Raw genomic sequence first — 19,802 nt, 5'->3', positions numbered from 1 at the left:
CTGCCAAAGAGAGTTTGACCAGCGGCAAGGGGTAATCTGCGCCAGCTTTTCACCTCAGACAGGGCAACAGAGCATGGAGCAAGTTAGAACGTGGCAATGTCATTCTCCGGTGTAAGCCTGCAAGGAATGGATGTCAGCGTGTTCTGATTCTAGAAGTTTCATTGCAGGCGGTCAAAGCAAGGTAAACGAGTCTTAATCGTGGTCACCGATGCTGGGTGGGCACATTTATCCAAAAATTGTAAGTTAGAAACATTAAGCCATGTCATATCCAAGACCTTTACTTTCGGGCTCTTACTGCCTTTTGGCAAGCATCGAAGAAGATCTGGCAGAACTGCCACACGTCCGCATAGGTGTTATACAGAGGCGCTGGCGCAACCCGAATGACATCCGGCTTTCTCTCATCAATCACTACTCCATTCTCCTCCAGAACTTCTAGGACGCTGTCGAGAAGCCCTGGCCCCAAGCGCAGGCTTAGCTGTGCACCTCGCTCGGCCGGGTTCGAGGATGTAATGATAGAGAATGGCTTGTCCTCCGGGGCAGCATCGAGAGGATATTTCAAAAGAAGATGTTCTAAGTAACCCGTGAGGTCCAGAGACTTCTTGCGGATCTCAGCCATTGACGTGCGATTGAATATTTCCAGGGATGCCGCCACTGCGTTCATATCCAAGACAGATGGGTTTGATAACTGGAATCCAGCTGCACCTGGTTGCGGCACGAACCCTGCAAGCCAAATCAGTTAAGAACAAGTTAGCGAATACGAGTGCTCCATACTGTTTTCCATTCGAAACCGAGTCTTTTTGTCGTCACCCCACCAGCCAGACAACCGCGGACGAAAAGGCTCATCCTTGGAACCGACCTTGGTCATATCTACTCGCCCATGGTTCTCGTGAACGAACAGACCAGCCATTCCGCCTGGCCCACTGTTGAGATACTTGTAGTTACACCAGGCCGCAAAGTCCACGTTCCAATCGTGTAATTTCAACTCGACATTGCCTGCCGCGTGGGCACAGTCCCAGCCAATGATGATACCCTTGGAATGGGCATAGGCCGTGATCTTCTCGATATCGAAATATTGCCCGGTATAGAATTGTATACCGGAGAGGAGTATAAGAGCTGTACTCGAGGCATGTTCATCAATCACCCGCAGGATTTTCTCAGTGTCTAAAATAGGACGATCGAGATTTTCAGGTTCGATGAGTACCATAGCATCTTTCGGATCGAGATTGTGGTGCTGGATTTGAGATTCCACGGCATACTAATTCGCGACGGCATTAGCACGAGTCTTTGTGAATCGTCAAGGAACTTACATGGTCACTGGGGAATGCCTTGCCCTCGAGAATAATCTTATACTTCTCTTTTGTTGGTTGATAAAAGCTCGCCATCAAAAAATGCAAGTTTGCAGTTAGCGTGCCCATTACCGCCACCTCACTCTCGAGCGCTCCCACAATGGGGGCCATAAGCTTTGCTCCGGCGTCATCGACATCGACGAATGGGGGAAGCAGCTGGTCGTCATGCGGTGTGAAGTGGCCAGTAACACCTTTAATTGCCCAGGTCCGTAAATAGTGCTCGAGGTATTTCCGGGTGTTCCGAGGCTGAAGACCTAGAGAGTTTCCGCAAAGATAAATACTTCTGGGGTCGGAGGAGTCCTCAATATCTATGTTTAGATAACAATTGATTAGCGAATGAAAACCCACTAGGGGAGATTGAGAAAGAGGACATACTCTCATTGGCATTAAGAGTCTTCCGCTTCAGGTCTTTCTTCGATGGGATAATGAATTCGTCTCGGAAATGGCGGAGGGGATCTTGTGCGTCGAGGGACTCGGCGTACTCTCGCGTGAAAGCTCTGATATCATCTTTGAAGGGAAGTGGGGGGCCTTTTTTGATCTCTTGAACGTGTAGTCTGGATCCCATGTTGTGTTTGAAAGGGACGACCAGGGTGATGTGTATAAGATATGGCACTGTTTTCAGAAATCAATGAGTAGACGTCCAATGCAATAAAGTAACATGAGTAAATGAATTGAGATATCGTTGAAGTTGATATCTTAATCAAGCTCAACCCCGCGATATATTTCGAAAGACCCACCAGAAGTAAATCTCTTGTCGGATTGGCTCAATATCTCCGCGCCTACACCTGGGGTACTTTGGCTTCCTCTAAGAGAAATCTGATAGGCACAGAGTTTTATTAAGCACTGGTTAGTTCCAGTTGTCAATTCCTATTATTTCAGGTGCCACATTGCTCCAGCTTTTCCCTCTAAAATTCATGATCTAGTTATGCATAATAGCATCTTTTCAACTCCAACCCCGGTTACTCTGTCAATGACATTATCCTCGAGCCAATCAAAGGGAATCATCAATTAGCTAGTACCACTCGCCGATCAGCCATCCTTCAGACTTCTATATATGCCCTCTTGCCTTCGCCAGAAACAGAGACCGGATGGTTGTGCACAGGGACAAAATGGCTCCCCTGCTGTTTCTCGCCATTTTCGGCAGGGGAGAACACCATCCGCATAGATTTGAGTTATAGTTTCTTCAAGGGTCTCAAGGAAGCTGTCTACCTACCTCAATCTTAGTGTATTATATGTGCGACGATAGAATATTTCTAAATATGTCTTAACTGCCTCAAACTTGCTCAAAAAGTACGTCTTGGTAATCAAACCTAAGGAAACAACTTGATTAATCTACAAAACATGTGTATTCTAAAGGAATGCGAATACCAGAAAACCGCATGAGAAGGATTTTTCTTCTGAAGTACTAAGGATAGCCAGTAAGGGCAGTGTATGGTTTCAATTGAATGAATAGGTATGAAACCTATCGGTGAAAATGAATATCCATGTGCTTCAAAGCCATTGTCGTTTCCAAGTCCTTAAAGTATTTGACTTAGGGTTAATCTCCTCGGCAGTAAGCAACCCCTCTACAGATTAGATGTAACCCTGCTCGCTCAGATCATGTTTAGATCTGAAATCCGGTCTGAAGGTCTAGAAAGACATTGAGAACATTTCAAAAGAAAGACAAAAGACAAAGGGGTAAAACAAAGCAGAGTTCTAGTTGAAAAGCCTTTCGAGATCCTCGGTGCAATTATCTCTGGCTCTTTGCGCTATGAGGTAGACTAGGTAACTGATAGACAAAGAGAGTGTAATGGATGATTTCATTGATTTTAATTAGACCTTGTAAAACAGGGAGACAAACAAGAAATCAAGCGCATCTGATAATTTTGCGTCTCAAAGGACGCCGAAAAATCAGCTCAACAAATATTGGCAAACATCAAGGGTCTGATTCCCTGTCATAGTAGAAACATATTAAGCTCACTACCACACTGAAAACGATGCAAAGCTAGTGAAGATCCACTTTCGCACCCAGAATAACATCCTCCTTTTTGTCGGTCCGAGACCGGGCTGGTGCTCTTCCAAACCCCCTTTATTGAAAGATATCCAGGCTTGCATATCTAAGTCTTAGTCTGAGCTGCATATGCATCGGCTTGACCAAACCCACTACTACCTGCAGTGTCTCCCAGAATGCACGAGATTGAGATGACATTCCTCACCGACTGCGGAGTAGAGTCGGGCATCATGCTGCTTATAAGCAGATCGTTGCTCAGTGGGTCCCTGCAGTTTCGTGCTCGACTTGGCTGTGACTGCAGATGAGCGGTCGACAATTGATTAATAGACTTGTATTATATGCTGCTCATGATTGCCTAACTAGTGAATCATAACACTTTAAGGAAAAGCCTGAGGCCACCGATGATAGGAACTGGAAGAATTATTGTTATCATAAGATTTTATAGTGAGCTTCTGGACTCATGTCATGTGATGTCGATGGGTCTCTTCTCTTTTCGGTAAGGTATTCCTGCAGGAGTGACGGGGATCTTGTGACCTAAAGCAGGATAACCTACGAGTATGCATACGTCGATGATACTACAGAAGGATAATCATTGAAGCATAGGAGGAAGATTAAAATGAAGTCCGACGGAAAAGGCCCAAAAATATTTACGTTGAAAGTACGGTACGTATCGATTAGCCAGGCGGTTGCCACTAACCTACCTAATTTCCGGTGGTCTGGCTGGGCCCTTTGTTTCTTTGCCATACTGCCGACCACGAGAAATGTGAAAAGAGCAAAGCTTACAAGGTATTAGGTTGAGGCTCCACGGCGAATGATATCGCGTGGTCTGCTAGTACCACATAGTTAGTAGGCTCTCGTGTGATGTCCAGAGTTAGACCCAGATTTCGGCTCGCCGGCTGACAACCGCTGAGCTTGTTCGCCACTTTATATGTCACTCGTGGAGCGGTGGCCCCTGGTTTGACGTCTCTAGTGTAGGTTAAGATGTCAAGAGGAAGACTCCTGACGTACCTATGCGGGGCTCGAATCTACGCACAGCAGTATCCCTAATAAGACATGCCAATTGAAGGTGGACATTAATTAAGAGAGTTCGCCTCCCGTATCTAGTAGAGCAGATCGGGCTGGGCTGATGTAAGATCGACATCGACATTGCAAACCTCAAGCATCATGCTTGGGCAGGGTTAGTAAGAATATTAAAAGACTGAATCTTAAAGTCAGGATTTGTGTGGGTATGACAAAGGAGAGATGAGAAGCCTGGAAAATTCTCATTATTAGAGGATCGTCCGTTCGGTAATCTTTTCCGCCTATTGTATTGGTTATGGTTTTCAATTAGACTGGGGGCGTTCTCATAGGTTCGTCCTATCACAATTCTTCTTACTTGGTTGCTAGTCAGGTGCCGGTTGTCCCAAACCTGTTAAGTCCGTTGTTTGCTGGGTTTAGTTGCACATACTATACAAGCATCTGGTAATCCGTCGCATGTACGCTCCATTCCCGGATACCCGTGTCCCCAATAGAGGCGCGCCAGCGGGAGATCCAAAGTAACGTAAGGTACGTATGCTCAACAATGCAAGAGGCCAAACAAGTCGTCCATCCCTAGCCATCATGTCAAAATTACATCGGTTTGGTACACCGATACACAGGAATGACGCCACTCGAATAGGGTGCATGCATCTCCCGGGTACCTCTTTGGTGATTCTGGGGACGCAGTGAGGGATTCTTGATGTCAAAGCCAAGAATGAAGGAGGACCGGTTGACAAGTACCCACTTAATGCCCCCCTGTCCAATAGACCAGACATAGGACTTACTGCCCCAACGGGCTGCATGTGCATCGGCGGAAGCCGTGGTCCGGAACTTCCTATAAAGTGCATAGGTAAAGAGAGATGTTGGTTGGAAATTGCTGATCAGGAACCTCAAGTCACGGCAAAATCCCGTGCATGGGTAAGCTCAAGTCTTCTGCCCACGAGTCTGTGCTCTGGCCTGAGCCCACAGGAACCATTTCTCATATCTGCGTGCATCCAAGCGCCATTCAGCTTGGTACCATGGGTCTTAGTCACAGTTCCAGACTGTCTGACAACAGCTGTATCGAGGCCTTGCTGCAACCTTTTTAGAGGAAGGAAAGGGGCCTGTTTCACACACCACCATTTTTAAATCAATCGTTTTGTGCTTTGGGAACTTTCTTTTGTTTTCTGGTCCCCACTTCCCCTGCAAAGAGACACCTTGGACCATTTGCAATTGATGTTTCCTATTGTAATAATGCACCTGGAAACCTTCCCGTCGAATCTGATCTCTTAGGTACGGGAGACGTCTCATAGCAACCACCGACCGCTAAAGATATCACAATCCCCGTAACGAGACATGGCTGCTATGCGAAGCGCCCAAAAATCTCATCGACATCTCGGAAGGCGTTGAACCACAGTGAAAGGAGCTAGAGACTAGAGCTGGTGGGGTCTTCTTAGAGCCAGAACAACTTTGATGTTGCCCAACTCTGCGAACATTGTTGCCGAATGAAAATTCTAAAAATAAGGCTGCCATCCATTTCAATTCTTTCGATATCCTTTTGGTTGGACACACCGCAGTTTAGGCAGACTGGATTCTATACATTAGCGATGATCTTCTCCTTCTCCTGGAAGAGTAAATGTGCGGCTTAAGATGACTTCAGAGGACCATCTTCCAGCGCTCGCTCCAGGGCCTCGCGGACCCGTCAACAAACAATCATTCACTCTCATGAAGCCGAGGAAAAATTCCACGGCCTGCCTGCCGTGTAAACAAGCGAAACGGAAGGTAAGACGATCTTGGAACTCCGCCCCTGCATTCAAGAATGAGGACAGTGCCCCAGATCAACCAATTTAGGAAAAAAAAAATACTATTCTTCACTTCTGTTCATCCCCTCGATAGACATCCCACTGACGTATCTTCTCCACACGGCAGTGCACCGGACGCCCCGCACCTTGTAAAGCCTGTCAGAACACAGACGCTGAATGTGTTTTCGATGAGACGCTCGATCTCAGGCGCAAGGTCGCTGCTAGGCGTACGCTCGGGGAGTTGGAATACTATCGAGGCTTGTTATATTCCTTGTTAGAGTCACTTCGCTCCTCAGATGAAGACAAGGTCAACCATATCTTGGAGACTATACGCGGCAGCGCTCTACTATCCAATGTTGCCAATGTTGTGGATGCACCAGCCGACTTGAGTGATGCAAGTTCCGATAACTCCAAACCACTAGGAAACACAGATGACGCCATAGCTCAACAGGAACGTTTGGCCGCTGATGCCCACTCTCGCATAACCCTAGAGAAACTTTGCGACATCCCCGTATTTCAAGTGCCAGTGAAGCCTTGGACGGCCGTCACCGATGACGATCATCTGGTTTCGCATTTGATCTCCTTGTACTTCACATGGGATCATCCATTGTCGCAAATCGTTGATCAGAGAGTGTTTTTGAGACATATGAGGGAGGGCAATAAGAATACGGAATTCTGCACCCCTTTCCTTGTAAATAGCATATTAGCAATTGCAAGTGTATGTATGGTGATTCTGCATGTTTTCTTGTCGACCTGATCAGCGGTCTATTCTAACTTTGATTAGACATATTCAGATTTCCCTGAAGTTTTCGCTATCCCCGGAGATGTCTCCTCTAAAGGTGCACATTTCTTTAATGAAGCAGAACTATTATGGAAAGCGGAAGAAGGTCGTCCATCTTTGGCCAACATTCAGGCTCTTGCTCTGATGAGCCATGTGTATGTGTGACTCTCGTTGTCCGATGTCAATCATATGCTGTGACGGCCAAACTGACATTTTGCAGGCTGAAATTGAAAGGAAAGCCCGACGTTGGCTGGCTGCTGCTAAGGCAAGCAGTGCAGCTTGGACAAGATTTCGGTTTCTTTCAGGCCCCGCGGACAGGGCACCGCAAGTGGAGAGACACGCCGGTTGATATGCGATCCGCTGGAGCAACAGCTGCTTGGGGGCTTTTTATTCTGAACTCGTACAGTCATTAGGCGACCCCGGCATATTCTTTGAGTTGGCTGACCATTCTCTTCAGACAAATATCCATGGAATGTCGGAAAACCGCGAACCTAAAACCCCCAATATTCGAGCCTCCTGGGAGAGATAATTCCAATGACGACATTGTATGGATCCCATATCCTCGTTCCAACCATATTGGATACGAAAAGAAGTCTGCCTTACTCCGTGAAATAATGATCCAAACGGTGGGCTTCACGGAACTTGTCGTCAATATGCAAGACTTGCTTTTTGATGAGGCATTTGATATGAATATTGGCGACCTATGTAGGGCGGTAAGCGCTGTGTACACTCGCCTAGAAACATGGCTGGATAACCTGCCCCCTCCACTGAAAATCGACAAGGAAGCTGTACAAGTCCCGCAAGTATTGAGTTTGCAGTAAGAGCAATGTGTCCATCTGGCAAATCGATTGCTAAATATTGACTGTAATTGTTGTAGTATCAGATACCACCATGCCATCATCCAGCTCTTCGATTTCTTAATGAACCACGAAGACTTCGCTCCTATGTCGCATCCGTCTGATGTTAACCAGGCTCGACTCATCCGACTTCAGTCAGCGAAGCAGATTGCTGACTATCTCCTCCTATACCACGAAGCCTATGGGCTTAGGCATGTTCCCGGCCATATACTGGAGCCTGCCAATGCAAGCACCCTCATCTTACTGGCCGCTTTGGACGACTGCAAAGATAATCTCAAAGAGGAATTCATTGAAGTGTGTCGGTTCCTAGTGGCCTTCAGCAAGAGGTTCTCCCTCGCGAGAGACATGCTCGCGAATATAGAATCTACAGCCGAATCCAAGGGAATCAAACTCCCCCCCGAAGCCGGTGCAGTGTTCGACCACAGGAATTTGGAATCGTCCCAGTGGCTATAACCCGGGACTTCCACGGTATGTATATCAATTCCGGAGCATGACAATCAGTCCAGCGGTTTACTTAGCGATGATGTACAGATTGTGGGATTGCTTCTTGCGACAGCAAGGGAAAGCGTAAAGTATGAGGGAGCGGCGAAGGGAGCTAGTATGTCAGTCGAACAAGGTGCGTATGTATATACACTATGCAGAGGCATCTTGTGTGAATTAGCATTCCATTCCGATCATCCTGCTACGATACATGATGCTCGGTGTTACTCCATTATAGTTGACCACCTGTAAGTAGTGGCGACTGTCTGTCTTTTTGAGGGAGATGGGTTCTCTTTGGTGTACATCTTTTATTGCCGGGTGTACTATTGAAATTGAAACCAAAAAGCGTTTGGACGAAGAAAAGAGAGGGATACGAAGAGATGGAGAGAGGAGAGCCTGTCACGGGGTCTATGAGACTAGATGGACAAGATCTCGGCTGGATAAGTTTTCCGGTGCCATACCATTGGACAACTACACCCCATACCTTTATCCATGATCTCCAATGCGGAGGGCAGCCCTTGGCAATCTTTCTTGTAGGTGAGGACCGGCAAATCTGACTAGGTGCTTGCTAATTGACCTTAGTGTTAAACCGACGATCCTCTAACCTGGCCCATGCCATCGCCAGTCGCATTGTTGGCCAGCCTGCGACTGCATATTACCTTCCTTACGACATTACAACAGGCCTATCTGGCGATCCACAGTGTGCTTGTTGTTGGTACGTTGACATTTTCTGGGCCCGCGCAAAGGTCGAACCCAGACTATCCAGCAGTATTTGATTGGCACTTAGTTGCCTCCTTACAGCCCCGAATTTGTCGTCCTTTCCAAGTATCATCGATCAGTTCTCATGTGGACGACAAGCTGTTCGCTACAGTTTTACGACACAGTGGCAAAAAACTAGGCTCGCGTTGGGCTTATCTACTTCATTGTCTTAGACAGAACCAGTTTCCGATGGAAATATTATTATATTTCGCATAATAAGCTGAGATTAATTCAATATCATTCTAATTAGTCATTCAAAAGGTAAAAAGAGACAGAGAGTTCTTTAGAGCAACTGTAAGCTGTCGGAGTATGACGCGAGAGTTGATACAAAAGATTGTAGTTCTTTTTTCTCTAGTTTCTTTTTAGTCTAGCCATACATCCAAGAGAATATTGTGAGCCTTGAATGATTCCCAGTTGCAGTTTCAGACCTTTCAAATTTCGATACTGCTTGTTTGATTCCACAAACTGACGAGCAATTCATAGCTGACTCATCGGCTCCGTTATGCGCAGATAAGATAAGCACAAACCGGGGCCAAGCGAAAACCCTCAAAATTCAACTGCCGCCGAAACAATCGAAATCCCACACGCCGACGCCGAGCAGTTACCGCCAGACGACGTGCCTTCTCCCTCTCGCCCTACCCTCAGTCGACCGTTTGCTGGATCATCCCCGTTCCCTCCGCAGACTTTTTACCTGTCAACATGTCGTACGAAGAGCGCGCCAATGCGCACCCTAACCTGGGCGACGAGTCCGATGTTGAGGAGGAAGCGCTCGTCAACGATTACCGCGAGCAAGTCAACTTCGACGATAGCATGAGCGAACTGGACCGGACTACTTCCCTTGGAGCTGGCTCTCAGACGCAAGATCTCCAGGCACAGCTCGCCGCTGCCGCGACCCCGCTTGAATACCAGGCCACACTGGAGACCAAGTTTGCAAGCTATGACAACTACTGCAGCCTTTTCCACTACATCCTCAACTCGGATGGCCCTGTTGAATTGGAGGTTCCTTCTGTATGTACTCGCTCGCTAGCTGTCATCCTTGGGGGTTACATGTGCTCTGCTCCCTGCATATCCCGTGCCCCCACCCAATGTGTGCGCCAAGCCTGTTGTTATACAATGTGCTAACGAATCTCTTCCTTTCCACAGTACTACTGGGCTTGGGATGTGATCGATGAATTCATCTACCAGTTCGAATCGTTCTGCCGTTACCGCAACCGCGTCGCTCGCAGCGGCTCCAACGAGGAGGAGGCCCAGCTTCTGCGTGAGAACCCGAACACCTGGGGTTGCTACTCCGTGCTCAACGTTCTTTACTCCCTTATCCAGAGGTCCCAAATCAATGAGCAATTGGCTGCTATCAAGCGTGGAGAGGACCCCATGGCGTTCGCTGGAGAGTATGGCTCTCGGCCTCTGTACAAGATGCTCGGATACTTCTCGATCATCGGACTTCTGCGTGTCCACTGCTTGCTCGGTGACTTCAGCCTTGCCCTCAAGACCCTTGACGACATCGAAATGAACAAGAAGGCTATGTTCGCTCGTGTCATGGCAGCTCACTTCACCACCTACTACTATGTGGGTTTCTCCTACATGATGATGCGCCGTTACGGTGACGCCATCCGCATGTTCAGCCACATCCTGGTCTACGTCTCCCGGACCAAGAACTTCCAGAAGGGTGGCAACAGCTATGATGCTATCGCCAAGAAGAACGACCAGATGTATGCTCTCATTGCCATCTGCGTTGCCCTCCACCCCACCCGTCTCGACGACACTATTCACTCCGCTCTCCGCGAGAAGTACGGCGAGCAGCTCCACCGTCTCCAGCACGGTGGCCCCGAGGCCCTCCCTCTGTTTGAGGAGCTCTTCCGTTCCGCTTGCCCCAAGTTCATCAGCCCCACTCCTCCCGACTTCGACAACCCCTCCGTCAACGTCGACCCCGTCGATCACCACACAGCTATCTTCATGGATGAGGTCAAGAACACGCTGTACAACCCTACTATCCGTTCTTACCTGAAGCTGTACACTACGATGGATCTGCAGAAGCTGGCCGGCTTCCTGGAAGTCGAGCCCGAGAAGCTCCGCTCCTGGCTGTTGGTGAACAAGCAGCGCAGCCGTCAGGTCCGCTGGGTTGAGGGCGGTCTGCTGGAGGGTGAGCCCGTCGCCGCTAACGACCTGGACTACGCTCTGGAGAACGATCTGATCCACGTCAGCGAGACCAAGGCCGGCCGTCGCCTGGTGGACTGGTACCTTCGGAACCTCGCCCGCGTCTACTAAATCGTCTGATCCCTGGTCAAGGAAACAGGCGACAACGCACTCAAATATTGAGATACGTGCCATGTTCCCAACTGCGCACATATAGAGGTACCCTTCGAAAACACAGGGCCTCTCCGACCAAACCGCAGATAGGAGAGGGAAGAAAAAAGAGAGGCAGAACCCAGGGGAGTAGGCGTGGAAAGACAAACGGCTGTGGAAGAAGTGCAGTGGGGAAGTCAAATCCATCCCATAATCTCACCTCTCAGTCCCCAGCAATATCATGAATTATCTTTTGTTTCCCTTGTTTTACCCTTTCCCTTTTTTATGTTTTACATTTCGTTGTCCATGTTTTCATCAGGGTTGCAACCTTGGACTCTACTCTGATTACGGGTTTGGGGTGGTTACAAAAGTCTCGAGGCTTGTTTGGGGCGTATTCGATGCTTAACTATACTTGGTTTGCTTACTATTCATGTTCGACATGTTTGATCTGTGCATAACATAACATGCACAACAACACGCTAGATAGCAGAGGACAAATGTGGTAGGAATTCGCATGATGAAATAGATGATGACATTTTTCCAATTCACTCTAAACCCCGCCAACACCGTTAAAGAAAAAGAAAGAGCGGGGAAGATAAGGAGAAGGGAGAAGGGAGAAGGGGGGGTATAGTAAAAATTACTCTATCTCCAGATGCAAAAGTATAATATACAAATACAAGATGCCTTCGCCCCATTTTTAATCAGTCACATCGAAGCTAGTTCCACAGCCACAGTTACTCGTTGCCCGAGGGTTATCGACAATCTTGAACTGACTGCCGATCAACTCCATTGTATAGTCCACTGTACTTCCGTACAGGAGCTCCAAAGAGGGCTCGTCCATGACTACCTTGGCCTGGCCGGCGGCCTCAGACGATCCTTCCTCGGGGGAGTATTCTGCCTCGAAGACGGTGTCTTCTTCCGGGTCGATCTTCGATGCGGCTTCCAGGGACATCATATATTGGAACCCGTGGCATCCTCCGCTGGTAACTGTGATACGGAGATGGTGGTATGGGTTCTCTTCTTTAAGGACAGATGGAGATGATGTAGGATCGGTGACTTCGCGGAGACGCTGGGGAAATCAATTAGTATCATATGCACTATTGTAAACGATCCTCCTAAAGAGTTCAAAGTGCCAAAGAAAAAAGAAAATAATTTAAAAATTAAAAAAGAAAAACATACAACAGGAGGGATTCGCTGGTGGTCACCCACCCAACTACTAACCTCCCGGCGTGTGGCTTAAGTACGGCTGAGCGGACGGGAAGCCCTGTTTTCCACACCCTATGGTCGTATGTACTTATCAGACAATTGATTAGGAGTTTTAGCGCCAAAGCGCTGAGTACACTCTCCGCTCAGTCGCAAAACTCCAGGATCAACGGCCACAACCAGGAGCTACTCCCGTCCAGCCCAACCCTCTTATGCCGGATCACGCCACGCTTTAAAAACACAAGATGTAATGGGTTAAGAGCGTCACTAACGTACTTCTGCAGCGCGGGGCGAGATTTCAATCGTCAGTGGATTGCCATCTTCGCCGGTTCTCGGGTTCTGTATGACCTTGGTGGCGGGTCTGGTAGAGGTGGACGAAAAGGCGCAACGCTGTTGAAGACGCACAATTGCGGGGAGGGATCTCCGTGGGGAAGTGAGTCGGTTTGTCTTCGACTCGCAGATGGCATATGATATCGAGCGGCGGGGGGTAGAATCGCTGAACGATGCGGAGATGCTCGAACGGGGTTTTGAGGATGGGAAGGCAGAAACTCCTGTGCGAGGGGAGCGCTGCCGCCATAACTGGCGAGCAGCAGATGATAGCATCGAGCGAGACATCTTCAGGACCGAAGGTATTCAAAGGGTGAGATTGTGTTTGTAGAAAACAAATGCTACGTGAATGAGTTTCTTGCGGATTTGATTATCGATCAGCCGTTAGTCATATGGTTCGGCATGACGTTATTGGTCGATCAGGTACCGGTTACTCGGGTGTCGGACTTACTGAGTGGCCACCCAGAGATATTTCGATATCTTGTGAATTGAGCCATCTTGATGTCCTGGAGAAATGTCACCAAGCTCTAATTCACAAGCCATTTTACATACAACATACTAATACAATGTCTAGGTGGCTTGTCTATCTGTATATGGCATACTATATGGGTTCTTTAGGTGTTTCTGAGCCTGCTATATATATTTTTGTAGATATATTTGGTCGGTCCAACAACCGTATTGGTACCCATTTCTGGGCGTAAAAGGGCATTACAGGTAAGACTGGACATGGTACGATGCTATAGGTTGGGTTAATACAGGGATCACGAACTGGCACAGGCGGCGGTATTCTTATAAACTATGCCTCCTATCCTGACAGGAAAGCCCTAAGCCTACCTCCGTGATTCGTACAGCCTGTAACATAGTAGCCACAGGAGCTGGATACAGTGATCCTAGCGTCGATGTTTCCTGCTGCCAGGATCTCGTCGACGGTGACTTTAAGAGCAGCATCGTGCTGCCCTTCACGGTCTGGAGGCGCAGAACAATCCTCGCAATTGGGACCTCAGCTGCCCGAGGTACATCGCCTCTGGGGGTGAGGCTAACGTCGTTAAGACGTATGATATCGTTTCGCAGCTCCTATCCCACTACGGTGTCCCTGCCCATGTCATTGTTCCTGGTTTCGGTATGACTGGGACATGCGCTGGTTCCATCTTCAACACCAAGTGTCCGACATACGACAAGGAGCGTAACTTGGGGTTCACCTCTGTCAGTGCTTGCATGCCCGGTATCAAGGTTAAAATCACCGAGGGATCCAACAGTGAGACCGTCCCGGTTGGCGTTGTCGGCAACCTCGATATCAGCGGCCCTGTCGTCTTCAAGAGCCATTTCAACAATGTCACTGCAACCGAGGAGTCCTTCCTCAGTGACGGGTGGACCAAAACTGGAGACAAGGGCTCTATTGACGAGATCGGCTACTTTACTCTGCAGGGTTGTGCCAAAGAGGTCTTGGTTATCAATGGTGTCAAATACAACCCTCGCAAGATCGAACCCGCCCTGGACGAATCGAAGATCCCTGGTCTGACCCCTAGCTTCAACCGCTGATTCTCCTACCTCCCTCGTGCTCGTGGCTTCAATGAGAGCGAGCGGCCATTCCAGACCATTGCCGAGGTTGTTTCCAAGTACCACACCGCTATTAAGAAGAAACAGCCCGGGGGACCATAAGCCTTGGCCGGCTACTCTTATGGTTCCATGCTTGCCTTCGAGGTTGGCAAGGTCCTCGAGAGCAACGGCGACAAGGTCAGCTTCCTGGGCTCCTTCAACCTCCCCCCTCACATCAAGAGCCGTATGCATCAGCTCGACTGGAAAGAGCGTCTCCTCCACCTGTCCTACTTCCTGGACCTGATGACCGAAGCGCATGCTCGTAAGCTCGCCGCAGAGCTGCAAGGTGCAAGCCGAGAGCAGGCGATGGCTAAGGTCATGGAAGACGCCGACCAGAACCGTCTGTTCGAGCTTGCTCTGTCACCAGAGGCACTGAATAAATGGGCTACTCTCGCATTTGCCCTGCAGAGCATGGCCATCGATTATGACCGCTCTGGCTCCAGTACCAGCATGGATGTCTTCTACTGTATCTCGCTTGCAGTCGTTGCCTCCTCCAAGAAGCAATGGCGCAACGAGCACCTGCGTAAGTGGGTGGACATCGCCCGCTCCGAGCCCCGCTTCCACGAGGTCGGCGGTGCTCACTACACCATGTTGGGACCTGAGCACGTCTTCAATTTCCAGAAGACTCTCCGTGCTGCTTTGGATGCCAGAGGTATTTATGCAAGAATGGTGATAGTGTATGGTTTTCCTTCTGTTTCCTTTGTCTTAACAGGTCACTGAAACACCATGTGAAAATGACGCCGTGAACGGCTTCACTGGCGGTCATTTTCAGCGTCGATTTCACAGGTACTCACATTCTATATGTTAAGTTAGTATCCAGCGGTCCGCGCGGCCGAGGGACTAAAGCTAAACTAGAGCGACATATATGTACTCGGTAATACACACTATGCTACCTTAGCGCGGCCTCCCTATTGTATATCTCTTTTTTAGCTGCCACCATGTGGTCCATTCGCGGTATGGTATGATGCCAAGGCATTAAATTGTGTTCCTCCAGCCCTTGCCACCCCTGCAGAAGAAGCCTGACCGTGCATCCTTAGTAGGTGTCAGCATTTCCCACTTTCCCACTTGACATTCTACAGAGTCTCCGCCTTTTGTATACTCTCATTTCGAAGCACATCATTCAGTGTAGAAACAAATCCAGGCCGATAACGACCCGGTTTTCACCGCCTCCGGTTAGCATCGGCTTCCTGATAGAGGGGCAAAGGCGGTGGGGCGATTGATATGGTAATAGAGCGTTTTCTGCACATAAAAAAGCGAACAGAAGATAGCGGGGAGGGACCGAGTGCGATCAAAAGGGCAGTCTCATTCGACAATTTGCTGTACGGACCCAGTAGTCAACGACAATTGAATCCTGTCCGACAGTGTCAGGGCGAAAGGCCCTCTGGTAGCTCGGATATCGATGGCAACGTTCCGGACATTGAGTCGGAACCAAGGAAAAAATCTTTTCTTGCGCCCTATGACATTGAACCTTAAAAAGAAGCTAAGAGAAGTCATTGGGGGATATTAAATTCTTCTTTCCTGTATATATTCGTTCCAATCAGTATTTGTATCACGCATTGTCCACAGCCTGCGGATTTCAGAGTCCTGCCCCGATCTCGCACCTAAGGAAATCGCACGAGTGTTTTGTGACTCACACCACACGGGTTATAACTCCTCACCCACGCCAGATCTTTATCCCTCAAACCTAAGTTCAGACACTTGAATTGTACAAACACCTATCATGGGTTCCGTTGCACACTCTGTGGCAGAGCTTGATGCCTCTGTGGTCAAGATCACTCGGTCGACAAATCTCCGCCCGGTTCCTGAACCGGGCTCGCCCGAGGAATTGAGCCATTCGTACTGTACTGACCATATGGTCACTGCCCGATGGACCGTGGCCAATGGCTGGGAGACCCCCGAAGTGAAGCCCTTTGAGAATCTTAGCATCCCTCCCACGGCTTCTTGCTTGCACTATGCCACTGAATGCTTTGAGGGTATGAAGGTGTACAGAGGATATGATGGCAAACTGCGCCTGTTCCGCCCGGATTGCAATGGAGAGAGATTGCTCTCGAGTGCTCAACGAGCCTCTTTGCCCAGCTTCCGGTATGAGGAGCTGAAGGTTCTCATCGCTAAGTTGATGCAGATCGATGGACCACGTATGTCACCCCGTGCTAGTAATTGTTATCTCAGCTGACCCAATTACCTGTAGGCTGGCTCCCCAAGGACCAACCCGGTCGTTTCCTCTATCTCCGTCCCACAATGATTGGTAGCGGCCCTCATCTGGGTGTTCAGACTCCCAAGGAAGCTCTCCTTTTCATCATTGCCGTGCCATGGCCCGACCCATCCAAGCTGAAGAAGCCTGAAGAAGGCACTAAACCCGGATTGAAGCTTCTTGCTTCTACACCTGATACTATCCGTGCCTGGCCCGGTGGTTTCGGCTATGCAAAGCTCGGAGCGAACTACGGTCCTTCGTTGGTTGCGCACGGTAAAGCTCAAGCCATTGGCTTTGATCAGATTCTTTGGTTGTTTGGTCAGGACCGTCAGGTAACTGAGGCCGGTGCTAGCAACTTCTTCATTGTTTGGGAGAACAAGGAAACAGGAAAGATCGAGCTCGTCACCGCTCCCCTGGAAAACCAGTTGATTCTTCCCGGTGTTACTCGCCGTAGTGTCCTCCAATTGGCACGCACAGAGCTGTCAAAGCCTACTGGTTCCCTTGCCCCAGTTGAGGTTGTTGAGAGAGACTTCACTATTAGCGAGGTCGAACAGGCTTGGAAGGAGGGCCGCATCATCGAAGCTTTCGTCTGCGGCACTGCCGTAAGTTACACTATACCAATCATTTTTTAACAATCACATGCTAACAATAGGGCAGTTCTTCGTTACGCCAGTTAAGCTTATCCGGAATGGTGACGTCGATATGGACATGCTGGAGGCTGGTGCAGCCCGTGGAGGATATGCAGTCCAGATCAAGTCTTGGTTGGAGGCCATCATGTACGGTAAGGATGGTAAGGAGAATGACGAATGGTCTTACATCATTGAGGGGGAGAGCGAAAAATAAGGGAGACTCAAAAGTTCTGATGATGGGCCTGAGGAATACAATAATGAGAGCTTGAGGTGGGGTTGGTTGCATTGTACATACATGATAAATGACCTGCATGTCACGGGGTCAAAGATCCTTGCATAGATCATAGATTTCAATTGAGCGTTCATTTTATGGCTTTGCCTTTGCTTTAATATAGTTTCTCCAATATCGAGAGAAGCACAATATCTTGAAATTGACACTGCTTTTTTCTAATCACCATATTCCATTATCATTACATCGTGTTGCCTTCGCCCAAATCTACCACCACAGGGGCGTACTCTCCCATCTCGTCGTCTTCGTCATCAGGCATGTCCATTTCAACCTGCTCTCCATCCTCCAGCTGAAGCATGCCTCTCCGTACAAAAGCCCCATGATTGAGCTCCCAATCGTATTCAGTTTTCACCCAACTTTCCAGTGCCTTAAAATCTTCCTTCACCAAGGTCCCTGCGTCCTCGATGACCTCATAGAGAGATGTTCTAAATTTCATAAGCAGCTTTCGTAGAAACTCCCCGCCTTCTTCCCCATCTAGATCAAAGAAACCTCCTTCAATATCATCGCATCGCCGAAGCTGTACCAAGAGCAATCGTAGCACATTACTTATGAACTGCTCTCTCTCTTTTATGGCTCTTTGACACGTAAGTATCAAGCCCAGTAGCCTCTTCCACTGCTGAAGACACGAGAAATTCATCAATGTCAAGACCATCAAGAAGGTAAACTGTAGTTCACCCAGGATCTGTGCTTCCCCAAGCTGCTCATCAATCTCACTCGTTCCCTGATCTGCATTGGATACCTGCTGTATGAGATCCCCCAGCGCCCACGAACGGTCCTGGGCAGCCTCTGTCCTCTCACGTCCAATAGCCCCTTCCCTCCAAGTCTTCTTAAGATCAATATGAAGGAAAGAAAACTCGCTCTCTTGCTCCCCGATGACATCCGCTAGTCTATCAGAGTCCTGACCTGGTTCAGGAATCCCGGGTATACTCTCACTATCCTTCTGTGCTGTACTCGCTGAAGTAACCATCCATCGAGGCCGACCATCGACATCTTCCTCAGGGTCCCCAATAATGCGCTTCAAAAGCCTAGGTGACAACCGGTTCGTAAGGCCCTCCCAATCTTGACGACCTTCCTCTTCATTCTCGTCATCGTCGACATCCCGCGACTGAGCTCGATCCTGAGATGAGGGGGGTACGCGACTGCGGTAGCGGAATAATCCTCCACTTTGCCAAACGGCAGCCAAGTTCGCCTTGTGGCGCATTGCCTCCTGCTTATCTGCATCATCGCATGCACGTAGAGGAGCCAGCGTCTCTGTGTCTGTATCCCACTTCCATATGATCACATCGGGTCCCAGGTTCCCTCGCGGAGCTGGAATCAGGGCACCATCGTTCGTGGATCCGGCTGCGCTGATATCGCCGACGTAAAACCATCCGCCACTTCTCAACGACAAACTTTCTGTTGCTCCTGTGTAGAGAAAATGCCACCCAGTAGGTAAATCGCGGATTCCATGGAAATTCGGTGTTGATGTGAAGGTAATGAGGTCGATGCCGACCAGCGTCTTCGGTGGAAGGTGGGGTACGAGGATGGTGGGGGAGGGAGTCACGGAAGCCATAGCTTAACTGTCGATGGAGCTGCGTGTAATTGTTCCGGAGATATGAAGAATGAAGTAAGCTGAATCGGCGATATATAGCTGTGCTGATTCCTAGAGTTGTTCGTAAGACATTCGATGACGGAGCTGTCGCTGTGGTATGCTTTTTCAAGCTGCTGGGGTGGTTCTCCCTAGGCTTTTCCCGTAACTAATTCTTCACCAGGTAACACGCGTAGTAAGTTAGATCATTTGTTTAGGATTGTAGTTAACTGGTAGAGACACTGGAATAAATTTTGCCGCGGAGCGCAAAGGATTCGGTGTTGATCATCGATAAGCTTCCGGAGCTGTCCTTATCTGAATATTTGATTAAATTCTCCCGGCATATTATTCTAGACGTAAAATGTCGGCGCTGCTGTATTTAAGGTACAACTGCTATGTCCCGAGTTATTTTATTGGTCATAGATTGCTTCAAAAAGTTATGAAATGTCACTACGAGATTTTTACGAATGAATATAACAAGGTATACGGTTCTAGTCGAGGTATATTGACGAAACGTAGCTGCTATTTCAGAGACTACTGATGCCCAAAACCAAGTAGAAACTTTTTTGGATATGAAAAAAATTGAAGACCAGGCGATAAAGGCCGTTCTTCGCGTTTATTCCATCCACATCCGCAGGCAGAGTACTCTGCTGATAGCCTCCCATCCAGCCAGGCAAGAAACTTGCACAAGTTGGAGAAGATACGC

General features: G+C 48.7%; 7 protein-coding genes across 7 annotated transcripts; 4 read left to right on the top strand and 3 right to left on the bottom strand.

Moving 5' to 3' along the window:
• Nucleotides 1-277: 277 nt before the first annotated feature.
• F9C07_5753 (kynureninase) lies at nucleotides 278-1,911 on the bottom strand (the record flags this gene model as incomplete). Its single annotated transcript, XM_041294696.1, has 4 exons — nucleotides 278-720; nucleotides 772-1,255; nucleotides 1,308-1,654; nucleotides 1,722-1,911. The coding sequence occupies 4 exons, from the start codon at nucleotides 1,909-1,911 to the stop codon at nucleotides 278-280; spliced, it is 1,464 nt and encodes a 487-aa protein (XP_041150306.1).
• Nucleotides 1,912-5,592: 3,681 nt separating this feature from the next.
• F9C07_1858774 (C6 transcription factor) lies at nucleotides 5,593-8,612 on the top strand. Its single transcript, XM_041294705.2, has 8 exons — nucleotides 5,593-6,114; nucleotides 6,262-6,852; nucleotides 6,919-7,070; nucleotides 7,136-7,315; nucleotides 7,373-7,732; nucleotides 7,793-8,240; nucleotides 8,304-8,388; nucleotides 8,509-8,612. The coding sequence occupies exons 1-6, from the start codon at nucleotides 5,983-5,985 to the stop codon at nucleotides 8,223-8,225; spliced, it is 1,848 nt and encodes a 615-aa protein (XP_041150305.1). The 5' UTR covers nucleotides 5,593-5,982; the 3' UTR covers nucleotides 8,226-8,240; nucleotides 8,304-8,388; nucleotides 8,509-8,612.
• Nucleotides 8,613-9,710: 1,098 nt separating this feature from the next.
• F9C07_5750 (putative eukaryotic translation initiation factor 3 subunit EifCl) lies at nucleotides 9,711-11,276 on the top strand (the record flags this gene model as incomplete). Its single annotated transcript, XM_071511389.1, has 2 exons — nucleotides 9,711-10,019; nucleotides 10,155-11,276. 2 exons carry the CDS (start codon nucleotides 9,711-9,713, stop codon nucleotides 11,274-11,276), a joined length of 1,431 nt encoding a protein of 476 aa, XP_071366996.1.
• A 1,212-nt stretch (nucleotides 11,277-12,488) lies between these two features.
• On the bottom strand, nucleotides 12,489-13,191 carry F9C07_2145379 (uncharacterized protein). The gene has a single exon (XM_041294695.2). The coding sequence runs from the start codon at nucleotides 13,110-13,112 to the stop codon at nucleotides 12,765-12,767; it is 348 nt and encodes a 115-aa protein (XP_041150303.2). The 5' UTR covers nucleotides 13,113-13,191; the 3' UTR covers nucleotides 12,489-12,764.
• A 532-nt stretch (nucleotides 13,192-13,723) lies between these two features.
• F9C07_5748 (putative amp dependent CoA ligase) lies at nucleotides 13,724-14,363 on the top strand (the record flags this gene model as incomplete). The annotated part of the gene is made up of 2 exons (XM_071511388.1): nucleotides 13,724-13,837; nucleotides 13,896-14,363. 2 exons carry the CDS (start codon nucleotides 13,724-13,726, stop codon nucleotides 14,361-14,363), a joined length of 582 nt encoding a protein of 193 aa, XP_071366995.1.
• A 300-nt stretch (nucleotides 14,364-14,663) lies between these two features.
• On the top strand, nucleotides 14,664-19,664 carry F9C07_2219990 (aminotransferase; the record flags this gene model as incomplete). The annotated part of the gene is made up of 4 exons (XM_071509714.1): nucleotides 14,664-14,760; nucleotides 16,169-16,555; nucleotides 16,609-17,213; nucleotides 17,269-19,664. The coding sequence occupies 4 exons, from the start codon at nucleotides 14,664-14,666 to the stop codon at nucleotides 17,452-17,454; spliced, it is 1,275 nt and encodes a 424-aa protein (XP_071366994.1). The 3' UTR covers nucleotides 17,455-19,664.
• Nucleotides 17,711-19,081, bottom strand: F9C07_5745 (AAR2 family protein; the record flags this gene model as incomplete). Its single annotated transcript, XM_041287201.1, has 1 exon — nucleotides 17,711-19,081. The coding sequence occupies one exon, from the start codon at nucleotides 19,079-19,081 to the stop codon at nucleotides 17,711-17,713; it is 1,371 nt and encodes a 456-aa protein (XP_041150300.1).
• Nucleotides 19,665-19,802: the final 138 nt, after the last annotated feature.

This window comes from Aspergillus flavus, chromosome 7 (genome assembly GCF_009017415.1).
Source record: "Aspergillus flavus chromosome 7, complete sequence".
Classification (NCBI taxonomy): domain Eukaryota; kingdom Fungi; phylum Ascomycota; class Eurotiomycetes; order Eurotiales; family Aspergillaceae; genus Aspergillus; species Aspergillus flavus.
The sequence above is the reverse complement of the archived record's forward strand: the minus strand, read 5'-3'. Positions and strand labels throughout refer to the sequence as shown.